This window comes from Lissotriton vulgaris, chromosome 6, assembly GCF_964263255.1.
Source record: "Lissotriton vulgaris chromosome 6, aLisVul1.2, whole genome shotgun sequence".
NCBI lineage: Eukaryota > Metazoa > Chordata > Amphibia > Caudata > Salamandridae > Lissotriton > Lissotriton vulgaris.
This window is the reverse complement of record NC_141694.1, coordinates 887705859-887731733: the sequence shown is the minus strand read 5'-3', so window position 1 is coordinate 887731733 and position 25875 is coordinate 887705859. Positions and strand designations below refer to the sequence as shown.

At 42.7% G+C, this 25875-nt stretch overlaps 1 protein-coding gene across 1 annotated transcript in view; it reads left to right on the top strand.

Annotated features, from left to right (window-relative positions):
• CCDC170 (coiled-coil domain containing 170) overlaps nucleotides 1-25875 on the top strand; it is a 252752-nt gene that overhangs the window by 49857 nt on the left and 177020 nt on the right. The window contains exons 4-8 of the mRNA XM_086926876.1: nucleotides 7790-7909; nucleotides 9026-9282; nucleotides 15212-15356; nucleotides 18044-18229; nucleotides 22441-22758. Of these exons, the coding sequence (XP_086783002.1) occupies nucleotides 7790-7909; nucleotides 9026-9282; nucleotides 15212-15356; nucleotides 18044-18229; nucleotides 22441-22758 (1026 nt within the window). The remainder of the gene's footprint in view (nucleotides 1-7789; nucleotides 7910-9025; nucleotides 9283-15211; nucleotides 15357-18043; nucleotides 18230-22440; nucleotides 22759-25875) is intronic.

Genomic DNA, 25875 nt, shown 5'->3' with positions numbered 1-25875 from the left:
TAGATAGGAAAGCTTAGGAAGAATGACCATCTTTACCAGATTGATTTTCCCGTAAATGGTTAAGGGGAGATTTCTCCATCTACTAAAAAGACAATCTATTTCTTTGGTCACTCTGTTTAGATTATTCTGGGTTTTTTTCCCAGGTCTTTCACAATATAAATCCCCAGATATCTAAACTCTGTGCTAACTGTTCCCATCCACTGCTCCAAGTTCCAACACATTACCTCTGTTTTCAATCTATTGACTGCATAGCCTGACATAGACCCAAATTCGACCAATAACTCCTCAACCCGAGAAATCGCCACCTCTGGGTCGCTCGTATATAATATCAGGTCGTCTGCAAAGAGAGCTTATTTAGAGCCATAATGTTCAGACCCATAGGGGCAGATTGATTCATTTAACCTTATAGCTTGCGCCAAGGGTTCTATATAAATGTTGAATAAAAGAGGGGAGATCAGAAACCCCTGCCTGGTTCCTCACTTGATGTTAATACTCAATGTCAATAGACCGTTTAGGAGAATCCGCGCAGAAGCTCCTTGGTAGAAATTTCGTACAGTTTGGATGAAAATGGGACCAAATCCCATTACCTCCAAACCCTCCCAAAGGTACACCCAGCAAACTCTGTCGAACGCCTTGGCCGCGTCTAAAGCAACTGCGGCCAAGGGATCAGATCTCTGAATGGCTAGATCTATATTGCCTATTAACAGATGTGTCTGCTCCTGGATGTGTCTTCCAGCCACGAAACCCTTCTGATCTGTATGTATCAGCTTGGGAACCAGTTTTGCCAATCTCCCCGCCAATATGCCCATAAAGATCTTATAATCGGCATTTTGCAGGGAGATTGGACGATATGAATCTGCCCTTAAAGGATCCTTGCCTGGCTTTAAAATCAGAACGATTGTTGCCTCCTTCCATGAGTTGGTTACTCTACCAGCAGGGCAATAAACTGAATTAAAAATAGTACCTAGTACGGGAGACAGCTCTTCTGCAAGATGCTTATATACTTCACTTGGAAGTGAATCCGAGCCGGCAGCTTATTTATTCTTAGATTTTTTAATCTGCTCTGTGATTTCCTCCAAGGTAAAAGGGGCATCTAGACTGTTCCTACTCTCCTCTGACAAGGAGGGCAGCAATTTATTACTCAGCCATGAGCAAATGGAACTCGGGGATGCCAAATCCTCTTTATGGAGGTCCGAAAAAAGCGAAAGAAGACAGGTTTGCTTATCCTCATTTCTACTTGATGTCTCTCCGTTACCATTTACGATCAGTTCTTTAATGTCGTTCCTGGTACGGTCAACTCTAGCTTTCGATGCCAGTAAAGCTCCTGCTTTCTCTCCATACTCAAAATGTTGCATATTTCTAGCGTTCCATTGCGCTCTACACCTTGCATCCAATTTTCCTCTATACTCCTGTCTTTCCTCGTCCAGGTCCTGTAGGACTTGCAGGACCTACAGGACCTGCAGGACTTGCAGGATTTGGCCCTGGTGCTCTTTCTGTTCTCAAGTTTTTTATGGTCTTCAGTGCCTGCTCTTGTGTAATCTGCGGGAAGAACTCCTATAGTTCTAACCTAGTTGTCTCCCAGGCTTTTGGTTGGGAATTATCCTCTTCTTGATTATTCCTGTAGTAGGGTGAAATTTTCATTTGTTGTGTAACATTTTGGTGTGTATTTTATCTATAGCAGTCGGTTTTTGGACCATATGAGATGTTGTCACCCTGGCGTCTATCCCCGTCAGTTTTGCAGATTTAAAGGTGTTTGAATCGCCTTAGAGTGAGATAGCATTATATGGAGCTTCGATGTGGGTTGTCCATGTGTCCTTCATTATATCTGAGTTGTAGTGTTGGTTTTTGCCATTTAATTAAGAGGTTGATGTGTTCCCCGAAAAGTTTGGACTTTCTTTGCTTACTGGCGTGGAGAAGTATACGCTGGCTTGGCCACCTTGATATCTTTTTTATGGTCTTTTTTTATTTTTGCTATTGACATAGGGGTCTGCTGTGAAGATTCTGGGCCCCGGGTTCGCAGTAATCTTAAATGTTTATTCAGATGTTTTTTTTTGTCTTTAGATCGTTTGTGTACCATGCTGCCCCAGCTGGTCTAAGGGCTTTATGACCATTACCCTGTTTGGAATTTTTTTATTGAGGTCATTGATGAACGACTCCCAGGCCTTTATGCGCAGTGGGTCTGCTACTGGTAATGCCAATAATGTAAGGCATGTCCCCATAATTTTGTCTCTTATTCCAGATGAGGCGTTTCATATTATAAGACTGGGTTGATAATGACATGGCCTTGGCTGGTCCAGACCTTATTAGTGTTGTGGTCAGTGGAAAAGTTTGGGGATGGTGGTCACTTCCGCTCTTTCCTTTATTTGGAAATCTGGGATAAGAGGGAGGTCTGGAACCGTCAGAGTATAATCGATTATTGTACCTGTTTTGTTTGTCACTTTGGTGAATACTGTGGGGCTATCCGACAGACCTTGTCCATTAAGCGTGCACAGCAAAAAGATCATTGAGACAAGCCGTGCATCTCTTGCCCTGTGTGTCGTTTCTGCTTGTGTTGCGTTATCTTGCCTGATCTGTTTTTTTCCCTACCTTTTAGTAGGTTCATATTGAAGTCCCCGGACAATATTATGTTAGTTTGTGGGTGCATAAGTTTTAATGTTTCTAGTGCGGCAGTCAGTAGCTCAATTCTTGGCTCCTTATGCTTGACAGCGGGGTGGATGTAAATGTTTAAGATTAGCTGGCTGGAGGACGAAGTGTCAAGTTTGATGCATTGCATCCAAGAGGAGTCGAGATCTATGACAGAGACTTTCTGTAAAATATCTATCGAGATAAACATCAAGAGGCCGCCTATTGCCCTTCCATATTTTGTATCTCTTGTGGCTGGTTTAATATATTCTTTGTAGCCTACTATTGATGAATTATTCATCTGCCATGTTTCTTGTAGTAGAAGTATATCATGCTGTATAATGGTAATTTTCCTTACTGTTTGGCCATTGACATTTGTGGTTCTGGGCTCGTCCGGGCCTTTAGCGCATTTTAAGATTCCCTCTGTCTGATTGTGTAGATGCAGCGGGCTTGGATAATAGGGGTGCTCAGCCTTTTTTAGCTCAATGTCCCCTTTGGAGAAGGACTCCTTCTGCCACCAGATTTGTTCAACAAAGCTTCATTTTGGTGTAGCATATACAGAGCCAGCTTCTTACAGGTATGGCATAATAGTGTATTTTTGGGAATGCAGCTTAACAAATGAAACTCAAAGTTCTGTGAATTTTGCCAGTGTCATTTAAATTTCTCCCAGTCTAATTATGGTTCAAATCTTTTTAAAATAATTTTGAGTCACATAAGCTGTCATCTACATCCAATGACTGTTGAGGTGCACAGTGAAGAGTAAGGTAAAGGTTGGGGGAAGAGGGAGGAGGTTGTGGGGGACAGGAAGGTTCCTTGTATTTGGATGAAGGGGAGGTGGGAATTGGTCCATCCGTTAAAACTTGGTCTTTCACTAAGTGTTCAAAGTCTCGGTATTGGTCAATGGGATTGATCTAACCACTCAGTCAGGATCTGTATAGTGATGTTCTTGAATCCTCACCTACTCCCTGTCCGAGTACAAAAATGTTATCAAAACTGGGAAGTGGGTGTTCTATGAAGGCCATGAGTTTCTCCATTGAAACAATATTCCACAGTGTGTGTAGTCATTCTGAATGGACAAAAGTGACGTCCGTGCCCCACCTGGATGTGATGACTTGGTTGGCTGCTCAGAGAGTCATTGTCCCTGCCTTTCCTCTGTCTGAGTTGAGTGGGTAGGTCAGCGGGTACGGGATCCCCATTGCACATAGCTAGGGAAGTGGGGTATAGCTGTAGCGAAAGTGAAATTAATGTCTTTTAACACCTCCTTTCAATGTCTGTTTGTTTAAGGGAGGAGTGGCTCCTCCTTGTTGGCGGAGGAGCGTCGCCCCAATACTTTCGCGCAGTGCAAGAAGCAGAAACAAAATGGTATCATAAATATAATTTTATGTTTCTGCTTCTTGCACTGCGAGAAAGCAGAAGGGTTTGGTGGGGGGGCGGGTGGGCAGGTTTGCTTGAGGGCAGAGGAGGAGTGGCTCACTCAATGCTGCAAGCCCTGACTGCTTGGTTGTCCCGCTGGGGCTGACCAAACCAGTCATGTGCACTCTCCCTTTTCTCCATGTAGGCTGCATGCAGCCTACATGGAGAACATGGCCTCCCCATTGACGCCTATGTGGTCGACGTCCCAACCAATCACAACGCTGCCATTGCAGCATTGTGACTGGCTTAGGGGAGGAGAGGGAGGCTGCCTGCTTCTTGTTCCTGCAGAGGCAGGAATGCAGGAGCAGACCGAGCAGTGAAAACACGGGACCCGGCAAAGGTAAGTTTCATTAATTTTAAATTATTATTTAAACCCCCTCTCCCTGCACAGCCCCCTACCCTCAGACCACTTGCCCTTCCCCCATCTCACGCAACCCCGCCCCCCCACCCTCAAGCCATGCCGACATCAACTGGTTTAAGGTATCCCTAAAGTAGGTGTGTGTGAGTGTGCCTGCTTCGCCAGAGTTTCACCTGCAAGTGTTCGTGCTGCTGGGTTTCCATTTTACTAGTTTAGCTGGAGTGTAGTACCAGTAATTAGGGGTGGGCGGAGTTTGTGGAGTTTCACAAAGTTACTGAAAAACTCTGCGCGACTCCGCGGTCTTCCGCGTGCAGGCAGAGTACTCTGCTTTAGTTATAACTCACTCTCTGCGTGTGTGAGGTAAGATACACTAGTCGATTTCCGAGCCATGCAAAGGACATCTCATGCCAAGGCATGCAGTCAGAGTATGAGTGGCACCCACGTCGCAGTATTTGCCTCCTTTGAGACCCGAGCTTCTAGAGGGCAAGGCAGCTGCCAGTGGGAGCCTTCTATGACTTCCTTCCTGGAAGCTACACCCATCGGGCTGAATGGTTTCCTTCCGCCTCCTTCCTTCATGCAGTCTGCAAGGCACACATGCTGACAGCAGACAGCCTCTTAAAGGAAAGGCAGCTGGGCCCAGGCTGGGCTCCAATCTATGTGGTTGCAGTGCAGTGCACACTGCACAGCCAGGCAATAGGCACACCACAGGGGTACGCAAGAACAACATGCAGGGACACATGAACAGGCACGTCACATTGCTATTGATCATGCACACTAGATGGGGATTGTGAGCAGGTGCGGTATGCGAACAGGCGCATATGGTAGGCGCTCACTGTTCTGTGGGTCGGACCTGCACTGCCACCTTCACTGATGCCATGGCTGCACATCCCAGGTGACCACCACCAGCTGCTATTGCCTGCTGCAAGCCCGACAAACTCCTGCAGCCGCTGGGAAACCATGAGTCTCGACACCTCCTCACTTCCTCTTGGCTCCTCCCCCTCATTCCCAGGAGGAGATGCTCTCATTAAAACTGCAGGTCTCTGCGATTAATTCTGTTTCGCAAAGGCCCAAAAGACACCTGCCCCTTACGCCCAGCACGTGCTATGCCAAGGCCACTTATTTCCGCCATGCCTCCTTTATCCATAAAGCCAGCAGTAATTTGTTTCCTTTAATCGAATCATATCTGCTCGCCCTGGTGTGTTCACTCGTTGACACCAGGTGTGATCTTTACTGAATCCAAGGGGTATGGTGAGCCTCGATGGACACTGTTGGCAGGTTTTAGGGTGTGCGTTACTGGCTGGCCTTAGAGTCTCAGCACTACTATGTGTCATGAAACAGTGTGCGTTAAACTCCGCTCTGCGGCAGAGTTATGAGACCCTTCTTTGGGCATTAAGTTACGGTGCATTTCATATTTCCATTGTCTCTGGGCTTGATATTTGCTAGAGTTCTTGGGTTTGTTGAAGAAGTTTTATATGTCAGAAAGTATGCGTCTATTGTCTTTCTTGGTGATCAGCCATTTTTCAAATTTTGTGAGTTGTCTACAAGCCCGTGGGTAAATCAGTGGCTGAGTGGCCCAATGTTTGATGGCTGTGTACCGCCAGTGTTCACTGGTGGTTATGCTGCATTATGCTGCAATTAATTTGGATTTGCGGGAAGTCTTCAGTACCTATTTGATCAAAAGAGTCATCAATTCATTTGCAGTTAGATGTTTGCCAAGCATGGACCTCTGAGTCCGAGGGAGCAGGTGGAAATGCAGCGTTGCCTATAATAGGAGTGAAAAGGGAGATAAGTGTAGGTAGGCCCTGTGCAATCAAGGTTCTATCTCAGACTTCCATCCTTGCCTGTATGGCCGGGGGAAGTATATCCCTGAGGGGTGATGTTTTTAGAGGGCTTGGGGATTTTCCAGGCATGCATCCCTGCTTGTCAATTAAATATTAATGCTTTTCCGAGAGTGGCCTGTTCCATTCCACCATGTACCTGAATTGGGCAGCTAGGTAGTAGTGATTAAGTTGGGGAATCCCTAGGCTTCTTTTTTCAATGGACAGCTAGGCCCACTTTCTGGCCATGAGGGGTTTCTTGCCATCCCAGATGGATGTTTCCATAAATTGCTATAGTTCGCTGTGATCTTTCCTACCCAGGAGAGGCTTCCATCATTCCGGCATTGCATATCCCTTTGTGCAGTGATGATGAAGTCAGTGTTATTACATTCTGCCTTCTTGCGACGGCAGGGGAGTAATGAAAATCCTATGTACGTAACCCGTGCACTCTCCCATGGTGAGTGAAAGAGGCATGCTAGTTGACACTTGTTGTTCTGTGGTATGGTTAAGTTAAGGGCATGTTTTTTTAAAGGTACTTTGAAGCCTGAGATCTCTCTGAATGTGTCCAGCTCACTCAGGAGGGCTGTGATTGAGTTGTGCGGCTAGATCAGGGATACTATGCCATCATCAGCCTAAAGTGCTACTTTGTGTTCTTGCCCACCAAAGGTAGTGCCTTTTTTTCAGTGTGCTTGCCTGCATCCTCTCTGCCAGTGGTTCCATGTGTAGCGCAAAAAGGAGAAGAGACAGGGGGCATCCTTGGCCAGGGCCTCCGGTTATCGCGAAAGGTCAAGAGGTTAAGCCAGTAACCCTCACTTGGGCCGTTGGGTCAGCATAGCTGCTCCAGACCCATTTCAAGATGCCCTTCCAAAGAGCTACACTATCCAAAACATGTTGAAGAAATGGCCAGTGTTCTCTGTTGAAGGCCTTCTCTGCATCACTAGACATGAGTACGGTCTGGATGTGTGTGCGAACAGTTTTGTTTATGAGGTGGAGGAGGAGCTTAGTGATATCGCTGCAGCCCTGCTCCATCCAGGATGATCCCAACATGGTCGGGGTCTACAGGCCCTGCATTTATTGGTTTAGGTGGTCACCTAAAATTCCTGTAATCAGCTCGGCATCGACGTTGCAAAATGATATTGGAAGGTATGATACACATAAAATAGGGTCTTTCACTGGTCTGGGTATCACTGCGATCCTCAGCCTAATTAGGGCACACAATGCAGACAATGTCTAATGTTCTCAATCATATTAGGAAAACTTAAAAAAAAAGAACATATATGCCAAAAGAAGGTGAGAAGAGATTAGAAAAAAAATTGCGAAACACACAATCCACAGATTTGCCTATTCCTGGAATGCCACAGAGAATTTGGGAAGATGGTTCACATACATAATTTGTATTAAAAAACATGCGCAATGCAAATACATGGGTAAATAGGAAGTGGCTTTAGTCATGAAATCAAACGTCATATGAGATATCTGTGCTACATGATATGTTGGAGAGTGGCATTTCGGGAACGTGAAGCTGAATAAAGCTTGGTAAACATGTTTAAAGAGTCACTTGAACGTTTTTCATTCCTAGGATTACCTTTCAGAAGTACCCATCACACGAGAACAGATGAATCACTATCGACATTTAGCAGAAAGTGCTCGCAGCGAGCTTGCTGCACTGCATGTGAAGTATGAGTCTTCACAATCTGAGGTAAGAATTGATTAAAATAAACCAGCAGTTGTATTGTTGTATTGAACCATCCTTTCAGCCTTATGACCGCAACAGTTGCAAAAAGTCATTTAGGGGCAGATTAACAAGACCCTTGCGCCGCCGGTGTGCCATGTTGCATGATGCACCAGCGATGCAACCTACTGAGTGATATTTATAAGCACACGTAAAGCCAACCTGCGTAACTTTACCTGTGCAACACTTTGCGTGTTAGGGGCATGACATGTTTGTTGCTGTGGGTGTTCCCACACAATACCCATGTCCACTGATGCATTTCTAGATTGATGAAGAATCAGAAATCTGGAAATGCGTGAGAATGCTACGCCACCCTAGGGGTGGCGTAGCAACATGGAACAAGGAAAAATGTCCTCATTTATCCTCGTTTTTTTCCTCTTTCAACGCGTGCATCATTCTATAGTACACATTGGAAGAGGAAATCACCTCAAATTATTGTTTTTGTGCAGGAAGGTGCCCCTTCCTGCTCAAAAACAATCTCCCCACGATGCAGGCATCCCTGCACCATGGTGCAATGGTGTTCGCACGGCGCATGGCAGCAGTTTGTGCACCAGCGCAGGGGTAGCACAGAGATGCTACATATTGTTGTGAATATGTGCCATCCCTATGCTTCAAAACTAACGCACTGCGGCGCAGCAAAATGACATGCAGCACCGCGCAGCGTTAATTTCTTGTAAATCTGCCCCTTAAGATTTTTTGGTATATTTTTATGGTGTTACATTTTCTATAAAAATACATGAAGCTTAGACTTAACAGTAAACATCAAAGTTCCTTGTAAACATAGGGTATGCCAGGTATATTGCTAATGGTAAAGGATTAAAATAAAGAGTTCTTAGAATTTTAACCTGGTTAAAAAGATGAATTTGACATCATTCCTACACCTTAAGAAAGCAGTATGTAATGTTGACTTGGGTTCTAGATCCATTCTTTAACTATACATTTAGATCAAGGTATATCCGGAACATTCGGTCACAGCTAATGATATGCAGTCACCCTAAAGTTGCCACCTCTTCCACCTGTAAATGAATGGTCTCTACGTCTGGTTAACCATCATGTAAATTGCTGTTTTACCTTTATTTACAGCTGCTTGATCTCCGATCAAGGCTGTCGTCTCGCGACGTCTCGATTCAAGAATTAAAAAGTGAAGTGGAGAGCTATAAAGAAAACAATGCCAGGCAGGCCTCTCTCATCAGCTCCCTCAGAGGCAGGGTCCACGAGACAGAAGAGGAATCGGGCATACTTGCAACGTCCAAGAGCCGAGCAGAACTAACAGTCCATGCTGTACTCCAGGAGAACCAGGAACTAAAGGAGAAGATCCAGGAGCTAGACGAGAGATTAAAGTAAATTAGTTGAATTGCTGATTTTTAAAATGTATGTAGCCCAAATGTCCTCAGAACAGTATTGTGTTTTTAGAGATTCACAAGTGCTTTGTTAAAAGAAAAAAACGTGAAGGGCGACAATGTTTTCCTCAGGAGCCTTCTGCAATGCTCCTGGCTGCTGAGGTTGCCAACTACCAAGGCTGTCTAGGCTTGATTTCACCCCATGCATCTTTTGTCCTCCATCCTACACTTCCGCTTTCTTATCTTATTCTTGCATGTTCATTTTCATACCTACTTTGTCCCTTTGTTACACTATCTATTTCATCCTCCTTCTTTCTTATTTTCTGCCTTTCTCTCTATTGCTCGAGGTCAAGGTCTGTTCATGAAACATTACACTTGGTCCCTCGAAAAAGTGCCAGTGTCCATCGTCTGCAGCCTCCTGCACAAATTAGGCACTAGGCCCATAACTTCATTAAAGTGTTTCATGTTGCTATGTATGCAGCTGCCTGGGTTCACTAATTGGTGATACCTTTACTGCTCGTGACGATTGTTGCACGAGTCCCTGTCTGGACTGAAACAGTGGTACCCTTCCTACCGAGCAATTACTAAACACACAGATAGACTGTTCTGTAATAGGAACAAATCAAATTAAATTACCAAACAGTATACACTAAGAATAAGTTTAGATTATACAATACACTTGTTACCGCCATTTGATGCAAATTTCAGTGTGCAGATTAGACTGCCCGGTCTATTCATGTATGCTATATATAGTATCCCTTGTCCTGAGGTTTCATTTATCAGATCAGAGCATTCTGTTGTTGACTTTGCTTTTTTGCCCCAATGGACTACGACAGGTATTAACCATAATTTAAAAAAAGGATAGGAATATTGACGTGTACATGGACCAGTTAGGCCACTGAAAATGTGATATGTTAGTGCTGAATAGATGCTGATACTGAATTACAGTGCTTCATATGTATGCTTCCCCTTTTTAAAATGGTACTCCTATAGTGGATCCCTTACTGAAGAACCATCACGGGCGGTGGGGGGAACCTCAAGCAAAATTCCACCCACTAGATACCATGGATTTCTGTAAAAGGAGTTAGTGTCCCCCCGTGCATGGCCAATTTCACCCTTCCACCAAGATCTTCTACAGAATACCATAATTTCTCCCCCCAGCTATGGTAGAATGGGGGGTTCACCCCAATCTTTCCTCAATGGGGAAGGAGAAAGCCTACTAGAAATCCGGATTTTGTTTTTAACTGAACTTGGTGGGGGCAGACCTATCCTAGCACTGGACTACCCAAACCACTGATCCACAAGCAGTCTTTCTGTCTCTTAAGCCCTCTTTACTCCAGAGATGGAAAACATATAAAAAAGGAACAGGTAGGGTGTCCATCCTGTCCTGGCATTGGGCTGCTCCACTGCCCCTGTAGATCAAGACAGTATTTCAGCCCACCTGGGGGGAGTCACTGGGGGATGGGCTCCCCCAGTTTATCACCAGGAAGTTAAATGCCCCCCAGACATCAGGGAAATGCTGTTGGGAAAAATAGGCATGGAGCAGGGTGGTTCTCCGGCTCTAGGCTAAACACAGTCTTTCAGTCTTCCTAAAGTGGGGTGAGTGTTCAGAAAGATTTACTCGTCCCAGGGATGTGTTGTGCACCCCAGGATCACAATAGAGCATGCCATTTTGTTTCTAACATTTATGCCAAGTCATCTGGTGGACTTACTTCTCCCCAGGGTGAACAAACAGGGGGTAACGTCCCAGTCTGACACTCTTGGAGGCAGTTATCACCCTAGACCACCTGGGGAAAAAATCGATGTATTGGATGGTGAGTTGGCTTGTAATGCCGGCATGAGACAGCCTCCAACTACCTGGTTCCTAGACTTTCTGCACACCTCGTTGGCCAATTGGGGCATTAACCACCATTCTACTCTTTCTAACAGGGACAGGAATCCCACCATACCACTAGGGAAAAAGAGGCCCAGAAAGTATTTCTGTCACCATGGAGACAGAATGTGATTGTATCCCCTCACAGCAGGTCCATACTTCAGTACTGTTCCCAAAGAATTTCTAATGTCTGTTCAGTTGCAAAGGGCCATGGTTTCAGATTTTGAACTCTGGTTTGACCGATGCCAGGGAATATTACCAACCCTGGACCTTTCTGAAAACTGGAGACCCATACGAAATCACTGCGGTGTGGTTTGTGTGTATCTCAGTACGTTTTATTACCCAGAATGCCCAGCAAATATCATAAATGTCAGTCAAATTTTCTCCAAGTGTTATATGACTGAAATCTCAAACACTTTCAACCAATGGCAAAAGTCTCAATATCCTGCATTCATCCACACGTCTCCACATAAAAACATTACCCAACATGTGTGGGTGGGCCTAACATCTGTGATATTGACTTCACACGTTAGAAGTTTGAAATCTGCTGTAGTTTTGGACGTTAGGCCCACCCACAAAAGCAGATTACTATTTTAATCAGTAGAAGTTTGGAAATGCAGGAAAGAAGGAATTTTACTTTGAGTGCAAGTTTTGAAACTTTTTTTTACATAATTATGAGTTAATTGAGTTTTTACCAAAATGGAAACATTTATCAGGCATTCCAGCTACACAAAGAAGAGGGATGCACGCTAGCTAAGACCATTTTTGGCTCCCCTGGTTGTCAAATTATGGGGTTGATAGGATTTCCTGGTTGTGGTTCAAACCACGTCCAATTTTACAGGCACTCATCCATGGAATCTGTGAGGAAACTGAATTATTTTAGGCATAGTTTAGACATTTGTAGAGCATTCTGAGTAAGTACACATTTTGGGATCTCTATTATCCACAGCACCTTGGATTCCACTGGATGTTTAGTTTTCAGGAGCAGCCAAGGTAGGTGGAGGGTCTTGGGTGTCGGCTGCTCCTGACCCGAATACTGAAGCCTTCCACCATGGGCAGTAAGACGAATTTGGGTATTTAAGGCAGATTTATAGGGCTGGATTTTTTTTAATATTATGCTGGGATAATTAGAGTAATTTCACATTATTCTTGCGACTCAATATTACAGAAAAATATACGATAATGCCAGATTGCGCAATTTAGAGTTATTAATAGAAAAAATACTTAACAGCAAAAGCAGTTTCTGGCTCCTGCTGTTCATCTTCTGTTGTATTTAGTGCTATTTTCTTACCGTAAAGTGCACCCTCAGCTTATTTTAGATGCAAGGGTGCATTTTGTGCTAAGATAATAGAGTTAAATGCTGGGTTGTGCTCCTTGTGTAACCCCATGTAATCTTCAATAATATGTTGCTATTTCCCCTTAATACACTACAGCATATTACATGAGTTACTCCCACCCCTACATATTTATGACTTTTGCAAGATATTCTGGGTAAGAAAGCACAGTGGGATCCTTGCAACTCACGCAATGCTGGATTTCCCATGGCATTTAGAATTAGGAAATGTCTGCATTTAGAAGGTTTCCCTGGTTGCTGGCAGGTCCTGAGCCCAAATACCACAGCTACTCACATTCTAGAATGATAGACATTTAACACCTTGGCTGCTGTGACTTTTCCCCTCCTGTGCTGACATTATTTGAATACTATAGTTTCATGACGAGCTCAGCTTGTCATAAGCACAGCTCAACCGTGCCTCATGACGAGCTGAGCTCGTCATGAGCAGGGAAGGGGTTAAAGACAAATCTTAATGTTTCCTTTTTGTATTTTGGGGCTTTTCTGTCACAAGTGATAGACTCACACACTTGAGTGGGGTACCATTTTTTATCAGTAGAAGTGTGGAAACACTGGGTGGTATTACTTTGGTCTATCCCCACAAGCTCGGGAACTTTCCTTGTTGCAGAATTCTGCTCTTACACAGAACTGTGCACAGAGACCCAGGACCTCAGTGAATTGTGGTATACCAAAAAACTCACCTCAGTACCTAGAACCCCTAACCGACTAGCATCAGTGTCTCATTAGCTCTCCGTTCTATAGCGAAGTTACCAATGATTAGACAACCCAGAACATGCGACTTAGGATACTCTTAGGAATGGTGAGAATCAAGAACACTCTTTTGTTTTTATTCTCATACCAGTCCACAACGTGAGTAATTAGAGACACAGAAAAGTTTAAAATGTTTATTTTAACGACGTGCTCTAAGATACAGTATTTTTGCTAACATAAGCAGGCATATGAGAAAAAATAATACGATCATCATTGTTACAATTCCTTAAAACACAAAGGGAGAAATCATATTATAATGATAGTGGAAACAGGTCCTATAGTGCCTTGTGAACCACAGGTCCTATAGTGCCTTGTGAACCACCCTCCCCTGCTAGAAACTAGGTTTTATAATAATAATAGAAGGTCTCTTAGGCTTGAATGGGGAACCCCATACCTCTAAGATCAGCAGAAGTGAATCACATCAGGATCAGCAAAGCTCTATCTCTCTCTGGAAAAGGATTTTCTCCAAGTGCCCCAATCATGCATGCAGTGTAATATTTAAGGTGCTAGAATTTCAGTTAGCTGCAGCTGTGTTCATGTTATGTCTAGAGCAGGGGCCGAGCAACCTGAATAACAGCATACATTCTTATGGTGACCTTGGAGGCTTCTGCACACAGTGTACAGACTGAGGTTGTGGTGTAAGTCTAATGATGTTAAAAACAAGCCGTTCTCATGCGCGTAAAAATCCAGCAGTCTAACTTACAACAACAGTTACATGTAGTGTTGTGTGCAAAAGCTGCAAAGTGGCAAGATGGCGTTTAAATTCTAATAAGCTTATGCTAACATAGCCATGTGTGCTAGCAAGGCCCTGGCATTACTACATCCTCCCCTGATTGGAACACGTGCAAGAAGGGAGGCAATTTGAGAACGCAGAGTTCAAGTTCGATTGAGACAGAACCAAGTTCAAAATTTGCCAAACTGCATAATTGGAAGCGAATATTCTGAAGTAGTAAGCAAAAAACAAAAACCAAGAAGGAATGTATACTGCCCATCATGGAAATGGAAAAAATAACAATTTCTTTTTTTTCGAGTGTAGTACGCTTTGAAGCTGGATATATACAAATTCAATCCATCAGCGTATAGGCACAGTACGTTGCAACTGCCTCCAAGAGGAAGTCATTGTTATCATCAGAAAACATTTCAGCCATCCAATTCAATAATGTGACAGAACATACATGTTCATCGATAGCCGGAGCCTCTAGCACCATCAGAGGACAACTGGGGTGTTCTTCGATATAACTGCGTGCCAGGAAGTCACAGAGCTCACAGAGCTCGAATGACCAAGTTAACCGTAGGCTCCCTCTTTTCTGATATGTGATGAAAAAGAGTTTTCATCTGATCATTAAATCGTCCCATTCTCATCAAGTTTTCTCTTCTCAGGCCTCACTATCTGTAATATCCAATACTCCTTTCTCTAGCTATGAAATCACTAAAACACACCTTTAAAGGAAAAGAACATACAGAGCAAGGAAAAATAATTTTTTTGTTAAGAAATAAAGGCCTATTCAAGCAAACTTTTGTCAAGCATTTTCAATGTGCACTTCAAATGCATGACACTAGATACATGTATAGCTTCAAAACAACTGCAAAATTAATAATGCGTTCATCGTTACATATGCAAAATGATTCAAATAAATGCAATAAGACTTGAAACATAAGTATAAATATAAATGAGAACTACATCTTTTCATGACTAAGCTAAACATTAATGGGCACACGTTCATGAGTATCTAGGTTTTTCACAGCGAATACACTTTAGGAGTACATTTGAAGTCATTACTTCATGTTAATAAAGTTAGGCACGCGTAATATATGTAAAACAACTTTACGTTGTTATGTATAGGTAGAGCTAAAATTACGCGGCTCCACCAGTTTGTGATTGTAGTACATTTTTATATTGTGTTTTGCTGGCTTATCATGACCCTAATTGTGTTCTCTGGTGTTCGTCTGGTTAGGAAATATTACACTCAGTGGGAGGAGAGCAAGCATCATGCTTCTAGGAACAGCCGGAATTTTGAAGAGTTTCTAACACACCTTTCTGGCTGCCTGGAGATGGATATGAGGGGCAGAGAGCAACCCCAGGAACTTCTTATTACAAAGGTGCAGGAACCACTTTTTTCATTTGCTATCATCCTATTAAATTCAACAAAGCTTTTTGCTGTTTTATGCTGTTCTGTTTTGTCCATAAGATTCAATTTGTACTGCTAGAAGCAATGCGAATTTCAGGACCACCATGAAAAAATATGCCTCTCTTACACGCAGTGGGCCCAAGTTACAAAGCCATTTACTGCAATAAACCTGCCCTTGTAGCTATAAATGGCTCTATTTATGCCTGACCGCTGTTCATAAAAGGATACCTTCAAGGAGTACATAGGTTCTACTATTGCATAATATCTTGTCACAAGTGCAGAATGTTATGCAGTAGTTATAGGTGGGAGGTGAGTGGAACAAACCATGGGTTGCCCTATAAGTTTGTGAACTGCCACAACCTCCTATCCAACTCTTTCCCACCGTAGATAAGGTTGAATTTTTGCTATAGCAGAAAATGTAGTTACTCCTCTTCCAGGTTTGAAAGATAAATGGATCACTCCCGCACTTGGGTTGCCAGGGAAGGGTTTTCTTCAAGGGGAGAAAAGTTTTTGCTTTGGAAAAATAAGAGCAAACAAATAGGTGTATTTGCATGCCGGGCTGCCTTTCCATAGTGCGCAATTGTATATGTACTCATCGGTGCAATGGCAGTTTTTATCAAATGTTCCCCTCAATAATGCATCTGGAAAACTGTACAAGGCTCAGCTTTCCTGGCATACTGCCAGAGAGTTTGGTGACTATGGAAAGATCATAAATATGCATCAAAGAGGATTAATACTTCTACTACTGTAGGTTTACAATCCCCTTTGTGAATCTGGCCTTGTGCATTTTAACCAGGACTGGGAAAGATCACTTTTACTGAAAAATAATCCCACAAACAGAATTTATTAGAGCAACACTACTACATAACCAAACTAGAGCACAGCTGCTAACAGGTTGTAAACTACCTTACAATTGAAGGATTCATTGGTCCTATTTACTCTAAAAAATGATCAGTGCGTCCAAGATAGTTGTCCTTGTGGGTTTTGGGTGTACTCCAAATAGCATATGCTATAGTGGACTTCTCCTTTATCTATATAATGCACTCTATTACCTTCTCACGTAGTATACCGTCTAGCCCTTAAATGATAGGTATGCACAACCATGCCTATTCTAGCACTTTGTAGAACGCTTAATTCTTATCTGCAATACCTTGCTTGAAGCATATCTTTGAAGCTTACAAACTACACCCAACACCTACTATATAGACCAGCCTTCATCCAACTCACCATCAACCGTGCATTCTGAAAGAGCAATGGGTATTCAATGCAACCCGCAGTGTTTGTGCCCTCCTCAGAGGTGAGAAGTGCTATATAAATGTTGTCATCTATCTCCCTCTTGTAAAGTTCTCATAGGTTCCTACTTTTTACAGGAATAGGTGTTTTTGTTGGGAAGACATCAGGGGTGGTGGTGACAGGCAGTGGCAACTGGACCACTGCCTGCTCCCCCTGGGACTCTCAACTGGTTTAGAGGGTTAAAAAAAAGGAGTATGTAGAAAGGGCAATAGCCAGTTTTAGTCACAATATAAATTGTTTGTTGTTGGTACAGTTCTAATTTTAAGAGCTGTGGTAAGTTCTGAGGTGATTCTTGTGTTAAATGCTGAACCTCCGGGATTTGAGCCATTTTTGAGAGAAAGGAGTCTTCACTTTTGATTTTCATCTCATGGTAATTATGGAATTTGCTACAGAAGCCAACAGTATAATACATTTTCTATAAGTAATTTCCTGTGGAACAGAGTACAGTAAATTAACGCAATTAGAGGTTTTATTCGGCATAAAAAGTATGCTTATTGCTCTAGAAACCTAAAATGAGCACATCTTTCTATAAATTCACAAAAATCTTCCTTATCCATATCAGGAAAAAGTCTGACATTTTCAACAGCAGTCTATTAGTTGAATCCCCGGTTTACTGCAGCTTCACCCTAGAGTTAAAATGAATAACTGGAGTAATAACATTCTGTGTTCAAGACAAAGGTCAGGCACCCCTGAATGCCATTTTACTGAAACAGGAGCAGCTGAATTTAAAACATTTCCTATGAAGCAGGTTAAAGTAGATGAGCTTTGGGATGCTTATAAAGATATGTGTTCAATATGAGGAGACAATTGAGCATATGATTTGCACATCTCCTAAGTTAGTTAAGCTGCGAAAGAAGTACCTCAAACCAATTTTAATTTTAATGGAATAAGAAGAACTATTAAAGACAGAAGGCCAGTATGTGTGAAAGGTCTGACAGATAAATGCATTGGTTGTAAAATGAAATTCCTAAAACCCGCAGAACATAATTTCAAAGATGTCATGAATGTTCAAAAACTATTCCTGCTTAATTCTATTTTTTATGTTTTTTCCAACGTACTATACATTTTAATGAGATTTGCTTCATACTAATATTTTAGGTTGATTAAGAAGCAACAAATTATACTGTATTATTGTATTATTGTACAACGTTGTTAAGTAAACGAATGCAATAAAGAATAACTCAATTCATTTCGGTCACTCAGTCATCAATCCATGCAATCACTCAACCACTCATCAGTTGACACATTCTCAAATATATTCTCTCGCCTATCCACACACACATCAGTGACTAAGCACCTTCCCCCAGAAAAAGATAGAACTAACCATTTTTTAAAGGCTTGAAATAATTGCTTTGTTCATACTAGGTGAGCGAGCAGCACAAGGAAAATGCAGTCCTCAAAGGCCGAATTTTCACTCTTGAAGAAACCATCAATGTCCATGAAACAGAGTCAAAAGCTAGCCGAGAGACCATAATGAGATTAGTTTCAGAAGTTAACAGAGAGCAAAAGAAGTCTGCATCAAGCACCCAAGAAATTGACATTCTTCGTAAGGTATATTTTTTTACAATGATATGCAAGATTACAAAATAAACGTGCTATGCTGTTTTTGTTGAGGTGCTATATAAAAATACATATTACTATTATGGAACGCACATCCATTTGTGTCTACGTATATGCTTATTTTATGTATTTTATGCCTTAGGTAATTTTAATTAAAAAAAACAAGTCACAAATGTAAAAGCACATTGCACCCATTAAGAACATTTAGCTTCATAATAAATCGCTATGTTTTGACCTACTCCAAGAATTTCAAGGTGAACATCCACACCTCTTTTTAATTTTGTTTTATTTTACATTTTTCAAAAGTGTTGTTCGTGCCAAGGTGTCTGTGCTGAGTGACAAAACAAGTTCAACACATTTCTTGAAAGAACCAATAAATCACCTCTAAACCAATCTCATTTAATGCAAAAGGCAGAATATGAAACTACAATTCATAACCTATGCACTGAAAGAGACAGCCAATGACTCCAGGAAAATGCAATCCTGAGTTCCAGGTTCTACACTAGTCAGTAGCCTTAGTTCTGGAGACTCTGGCTTCTCTGGAATTTTTCAAGTTTTAAGCACGATGTGGTAACTATCCCAGACGTATGGTTTCTGTGATCCAGAGGCCTACCTCCTTATTCCAGCCACAGAATAGACCTTGCTCCACAGGGACAAGAAAGATAACTGTAGTAAATAGAAAGGAGTCTTTGTAAACTATCAGGCTTCTCTAAAGGCTCAGGTCTGGTGTGTCTTGGTGTGTCTTCAGGCCCCACACGAGCATGATTCTGAAGGCAGAATGCAAAAGACACACAGATGATGGACTGAATGCAGAGCAAATCAAACATTAACCCCAGTAAAGAGATCTCGGTTAAATTAATTTGTCTTTTGCTCACCATGCCACCCCAGCCATATGCAAATCAGTCTTGACCCTTTTCCTCATGGAAACAGTCCAGCCCGAACTGCGTCCTCCTGGACCGGAAACAAGCATCCTGGGACCGGTTTCGGGGCATCACCCCTCATCGGCCAGGCTAGCTAGAATCCAGTGACAGGAACCCCGGGACCCACATCTGGGCATTCTGGATGGGCTCACAACAACAATGGCGACCTTGTGTCTCTATCAGGGCTTCTGGTGAGGTAAACATTATTCTCAGCTGACAGCAGTGCTGCTCAGCATAGAAACTCAGGACTGTGAAGAAGAAGGGGCCACATAGACAAAGGGAAAAGTCCGCTAACATCAGCAGGGAAGGAAAAATACATCTGTAGAGTAACGGTTTGCTGGTAAGTCTCTTGAGCTCTTCTTTCGCCCCTTAAGGTCTCTGCTCATAACAAAATTGTTTTTTTCTTGATGTTGAGAGCGATGGAGAACTTCAATCTGAGTCTCTATGTGCAGCTTCTTGAATAATGCGGGCGGCGGAAGCAACACAGCTATCTTGGCAGGCTCCTCAATACAGGCAGTAGGTATTTACAGCAGGATAAAAAGTAGCTGAGCTTTTAGAAGTCTGTGCTAAGAGTTAGGCAGGTTGTCAACTTCCAGAGAGGTGGACCATTATGCACATAGAGAAAGGGAAGACAGCTCCTAGCAAAGCTCACAGCCCATGGCGATACACAGATACATGGGGAGCCTCAGCCAGAGCCAAACCAAAACACCTCACATACACACAGGCCCACTGGGAAACATACATCTGCACTCAGGGAACAGTGAGGCATTCCTGTAATGAGAGACTACAGTGCTTCATCTGGAAGCATCAGTAGACAGCTTCCCTAATTCGGGGTGGAGGTAAAAAGTAGGCCCAAACGAAATTCAAACGCCAACAGTGTAATCTCTCATAATTTCTATCATTTTGCATTGCGCTGCTTATGCAAAATGGCTGAGATTATTACATTCCGACAAGTCATGATTGAGATCTTGTTCTGGGTAAACACAGCAAAATCAAAGGGGATGATGGACGGAGTGTTGAACATTGCAAGCACTCACCCCCAATCAACTGATCTGGGTTTAATCCATCATCATTCTTTAGCTCACTCCACCTCCCCAGTTTAGACATGGCCATATGCAAATCAATCTGACCCTGTGCCTCATGGGAACAATCCAGCCCGAACTGCCAAGACATTTCTTCCCTGGACCGGAAACAAGCATCCTGGGACCAGTTTCTTGCTAATCAGCCGTCTTCAGCCAGGCTAGCTCAAATCCAGTGGCAAAGTGAGCAAGGGACCCACGACTAGGCATGCCCTGCCAACTTAGGACGAACAAAGCAAAACCAAAGGGGATGATGGACGGAGTGTTGAACATTGCAAGCACTCACCCCAGTCAACTGATCTGGGTTTAGTCCATCATTCTTTAGCTCACTCCGCCACCCCAGTTCAGACATGGCCATATGCAAATCAGTCTGATCCTGTGCCTCATGGGAACAGTCCAGCCTGAACTGCAAAGCCATGTCTTACCTGGACCGGAAACAAGCATCCTGGGACTGGTTTCTGGCTAATTAGCCGTCATCAGCCAGGCTAGCTTGAATACAGTGGCAAAGTGAGCAAGGGACCCACGTCTGGGCATACCCTGCCAACTTAGGGTGAAGAAAGCAAAACCAAAGGCGATGATGGACGGAGTGTTGAACATTGCAAGCACTCGAACCCCAGTCAGCTGTTCTGGGTTTAATCCATCATCATTCTTTAGCTCACTCAGCCACCCCAGTTCAGACATGGCCATATGCAAATCAGTCTGACCCTGTGCCTCATGGGAACAGTCCAGCCCGAACTGCCAAGCCATGTCTTCCCTGGACCGGAAACAAGCATCCTGGGAACGGTTTCTGGCTAATCAGCCATCATCAGCCAGGCTAGCTTGAATCCAGTGGCAAAGAGAGCAAAGGACCCCCGTCTGGGCAAACCCTGCCAACTTAGGGCGAACAAAGCAAACACAGTGAGCTAAAGAATGATGATGGATTAAACCCAGATCAATTGACTGGGGGTGAGTGCTTGCAATGTTCAACACTCTGTCCATCATCCCCTTTAGTTTTGCTTTGTTCGTCCTAAGTCGGTAGAAAGCCACTCATGTTCTCCAGGTCACTGCCATCCTCTGCATCATTTGTGGCAGAAAATGCTTCTGCCGAGCAATGCATCAGTAGAACCATCATCCTCTTCCACTCTGCCTAACAACATCTTTTCACTGATTAGAATGGCACTTCAAAGTAGTCCTTCGTTTCACTATCAGCAAATGCATTGTGCTAAGTTTCCACTAACCACACTGTTCACACTATGCAAATCTTCATACTCTCTCACACACTGAACCTATTTTACAAGCTACCAACAAGAAAATCAAGTCACAAAATAATTGTATGTACTGTAATGCTCATAACCGTATCTCATAATGATCAGAATTCTGCCTAACTGTTCCTAAAGTAGGTTCAATAATGCTTATTATTTGAATCTAATATTTCCACTAAGGCTCAATGTTGCATTTTTATTTACTGACAAAGTTTCAAATCTGTATCAGAATTCCCATAATTTAATTCTGATTCCTCTAGTTGTTCCTCATATTTGCTTTCTGGGGTCATCAGGAAGTGACTGAGTGGGTGTCAGGCCTCCTAGAGAAGCACATAAGAAACCAGGGTGGGAGAAGAAATTCAAATAGTGAAGACCCTGCGTGTTTACTTTTTGACCTAAAATGTCCCTCCTTTCCCCACAACATCTGATTCCTCGGGGTATATTTCACTACCATTTCTTCCTACACAGTTAAGCCCGGCAACTACTTTGTGTACTCTTACCTCCTTCTGTTTTATTACTACATACATATCAGCTATATAGGTATAGTACGTCAGATATAGTCTGGTATATTGCAGAAGGAATATCGAGTGGTCAGCGTAGTGTGACCAACATATTGAAAACTAAAATAAATCGAGGAGGTAAGTGCAGAGAAACCGACATAGATGAACTATTCTTAACTCCTTATCCACTTACCTTGAAGCGATACATTTTTTATCAAGTCATGTGGATATGGAGTTTGGTATAGAAAATCTATACTTACTTACCTGTAGATATATTGGTCCTGGATATTCTGGTCGCAATATTGAGACACTCAGTATTCCTCCTGATAATGTGTATGCCCAGTGAACAAGGACTTTACCTAGCTACACTTGTATGTATTTTCGACAATTTGCTTTATTTAATAGACTCTTTGCAACACATTCTTATATCATAATAGATAACCGTATATGATCTTACCTTAGGACTTGGAGCATGCCAAAGAAGCTAAACAAAATATTGAGCGGGAGGTGAAAATACTGCAAGATAGGCTAGCGGCTAGCCAGCGAGCATGGGAGGCATGCAAGCAAGAGTTGACCCATGTGAGGATGAGCTCCAGTGAACTGGGTGGGAGCCTGAAGAGCATTCAAGAGGAGGCAAAGGCAACTCACGGATTTCTTAATGCATTTAAAGAGCGAATGGCATCTCTGCTGAGCAGCAGTTCTGTAACAGTCAAGCCCACCGAAGAAGCTATTGTTGAGAGAATCAGAGATGTGTACAACAAAGGAGAAAGCAAGAAAATGGTAAGTTGGCAATTTGTTTTGTTTTCGTCATTGCCATCTGCCTCCTGTGGTAAACCTTGTTAAATTTGTTGAATTTTTCATAGTAAAATATGTGTTACTTTGTTTTCTCCTTCATGTTTATTGCTCGGTTGCTTCTTGATTGAGTACTCCAACTCCATGTGTAGAATGATGATGTGTAAGCGGCATGTGCATTTACAATTGGTTCCTAGGGGAAACATCCATTACAACGCAGTCATTACATCGCACTGCTTTTACAATGCAACTGTTACAACGCAACTGCCTTTACAATCAATGCCGTTACAACGCATGCCATTACAACGCTTGTCACTACTACGCATGCCATTACTATGCATACCATTACAACGCATGCCATTACAATGCATTATAAGGAAAGTCATGGAGATTTTTTAAGTTTTAGGGTGGGTATGGGTGTTGGGGTAGTTGGGAATAGTCATTTTTACCCCTACGCTATCCAACACTTTATCTACTGTTGCACTCACTGGAGTGGGAATAGTAATTGTTAACCCTACACTATCCAACACTTTCCCTGCTGTTGCACTCACTGGAGTGGGAACAGTAATTTTTACCCCTACGCTACGCACCACTTTCCCTACTGTTGCACTCACTGCAGTGGGAACAGTCATTTTTACCCCTACGCTATCCACCACTTTCCCTACTGTTGCACTCACTGTAGTGGGAATAGTAATTTTCACCCCTACACTATCCAACACTTTCCCTACTGTTGCACTCACTGGGGTGGGAATAGTAATTTTTACCCCTACACTATCCAACACTTTATCTACTGTTGCACTCACTGGAGTGGAATAGTAATTGTTACCCCTACACTATCCAACGCTTTCCCTACTGTTGCACTCACTGGAGTGGGAATAGTAATTTTCACCCCTACACTATCCAACACTCACACTACAGTTGCACTAAAAGTATTATGCAAAGTAATGGTATGCCTTGTGATGGTATGCATTGTAATGGAATGTGTTGCAGTGGTAGTTCTTAAAAATGAATTGTAATGGCAAGTGTTGTAAAAACTTGCAATTTAATGGTAGTTGTGATGTAAAAACTGCTTTGTAAAAGCATGCATTGTAATTGTTTCTGTTGTAACGTCATATATTCGTTCCTGGTTATGTGAGTTGTACACTTACAATTGGTTCCTGGTTATGCGAGTCACATCTCTGTAACAGCAATTGTTTTGTAGCAAATCCATATGTCATCTTAATTCTCCTATTATGTCTTCTAGTCCCACATTTTCAGCATTCCAAAGGTCGCAGAAAAAAGCAGTCCATGAGAACTCAGTCTATTCCCAGAACACATCCTGTAGGGCGTGTACTTTCCTTGCTTGACACATGTGCAGGGCTCTCCAGTCGTAGCACCAATCAATCATCAAACATAAAAGCTTTTCTGCTGCTCTATTTATCCCAAGCATCTCGTAGCTGCTTGAATTCTCTTCTCCTCACCAGTGGTGGTAGGACAACACTCCTCATGCCATTGAACACTGTCTGCCCCTGTAGTTATTAACATAGGAATTTATATTGTGCCTTAGCATTTGATGATTGAAAGTAGCAAAGAATAGGCAGGAGCAAATTACAGATTTTGGAGCCAGTACTGAGAAGAACGCCCTCTGATTGTTGCTGTGTATACCTAAAACCAGACAACAGAAGGAGTATCTGTGAGCTCTACACTCATTGTTATAAAGCTGCCTTTGGGGCTGATGCACACAGCAGAAGCATGTTCCAATTTCACTTTACCACAAATCAAGCCAGCATTGCGCCTTGACAAAATACAGTGAATAGATTGCCAGTGACCATCCATTTTAACATTTAGTAATAAATACAGGGCTCACGTCATAGGAGAAAAGGTTCACCCTTTAAAACTGGATTTCCCTTGACACCTTACCTCAAGGTTCACGGAGAAGTATTTACTTATGTTGGGTAATTTTCACCATTAACAAGATTGTATTCAGCGCATAAGGTGCCGGCTACCTTTATAAACTTGTACAATGAACTCATTAAGCAAGCAGTCCAATGTTTAATGGGCAAATCAAACAGTGCAAGGCCAAGAGAAAAGGAAACGAAGGTTGAAATTAGGAGGAACAGTTTGTGGTTTGATGAAGAGTGCTGACGTACAAAAAGGCAGATATGAACATTAGAGCAAGGCATTACACTTTTAAAAAAAATAACTTTGTTTATCACATTTTCAGTGGTAAATAGCAAACAAGAACATAATTACCGAGGATTACAAGAGTTATCCACAGTACACATGACACATCAATACACTTAAGAGCATCATAATTAAAGTTTCTTGTAACAGAAAGAGACATGCTGGGAAGGCAAAATGTGGCACAGTTGTTGAAAAATCCAAGTGCAGTAATGGCACTGGTGTGAGATAGGTCCATACTCCAAGGACCTTGCAGGTCAAGGGAGGCCAGGAATAGAGGACAAGACAGATAGGTAGGGGTATGACTTCAGTCTGAGTCCACTTATCCAGGGTGAGTAAGTAGTCTTGTAATGGCAACCATTTGCCCTTGGACCTAGACGTGAGGGTTGTAACAGTGCATAGTCTACGCTAATCTTATTGCAACAAATCATGTTTTTCAGCTTGGCAGAGTCTCTGTGGCAGTGGGCAGGCAGGTTCGGTGCAAGTGAGAAATTAACGGCTCTCCGTCAATATCAGAAATAATAAGTGTTAATGGAGGGAAGTCATCTGGGACCAAAGGGTAGAAAGATAATTGGTAACATAAGGTATTATGGAGCTGTGGGACGACCAAATGGTTCATATGAAAGGCATTTTGAAATTGAGTATTGTCAGCATGTGAAAGTACATGGCCATCCGGTAAAACATCACCCATGGTGTGTAGGTCATAATGATGTAAAGTGCGTTGAACTAGTTTCTAACGTGTAAAGGGGAGCCAGGGGTTATCAATCAATGGTAGAGCTGGTGAAGAAAGGATACTCCTACCTAATACATGGCAAAGTTTTCACCATGCCCAACTTCTGGTGTAGAGTGTTTGTACATCGAAGTCCATGGGAACACCCTACAAAAGTATGAAGGATATCTGCAGGTCTCTGATTTGATCCTTATCTGGCTTGAGATAGCGGACCC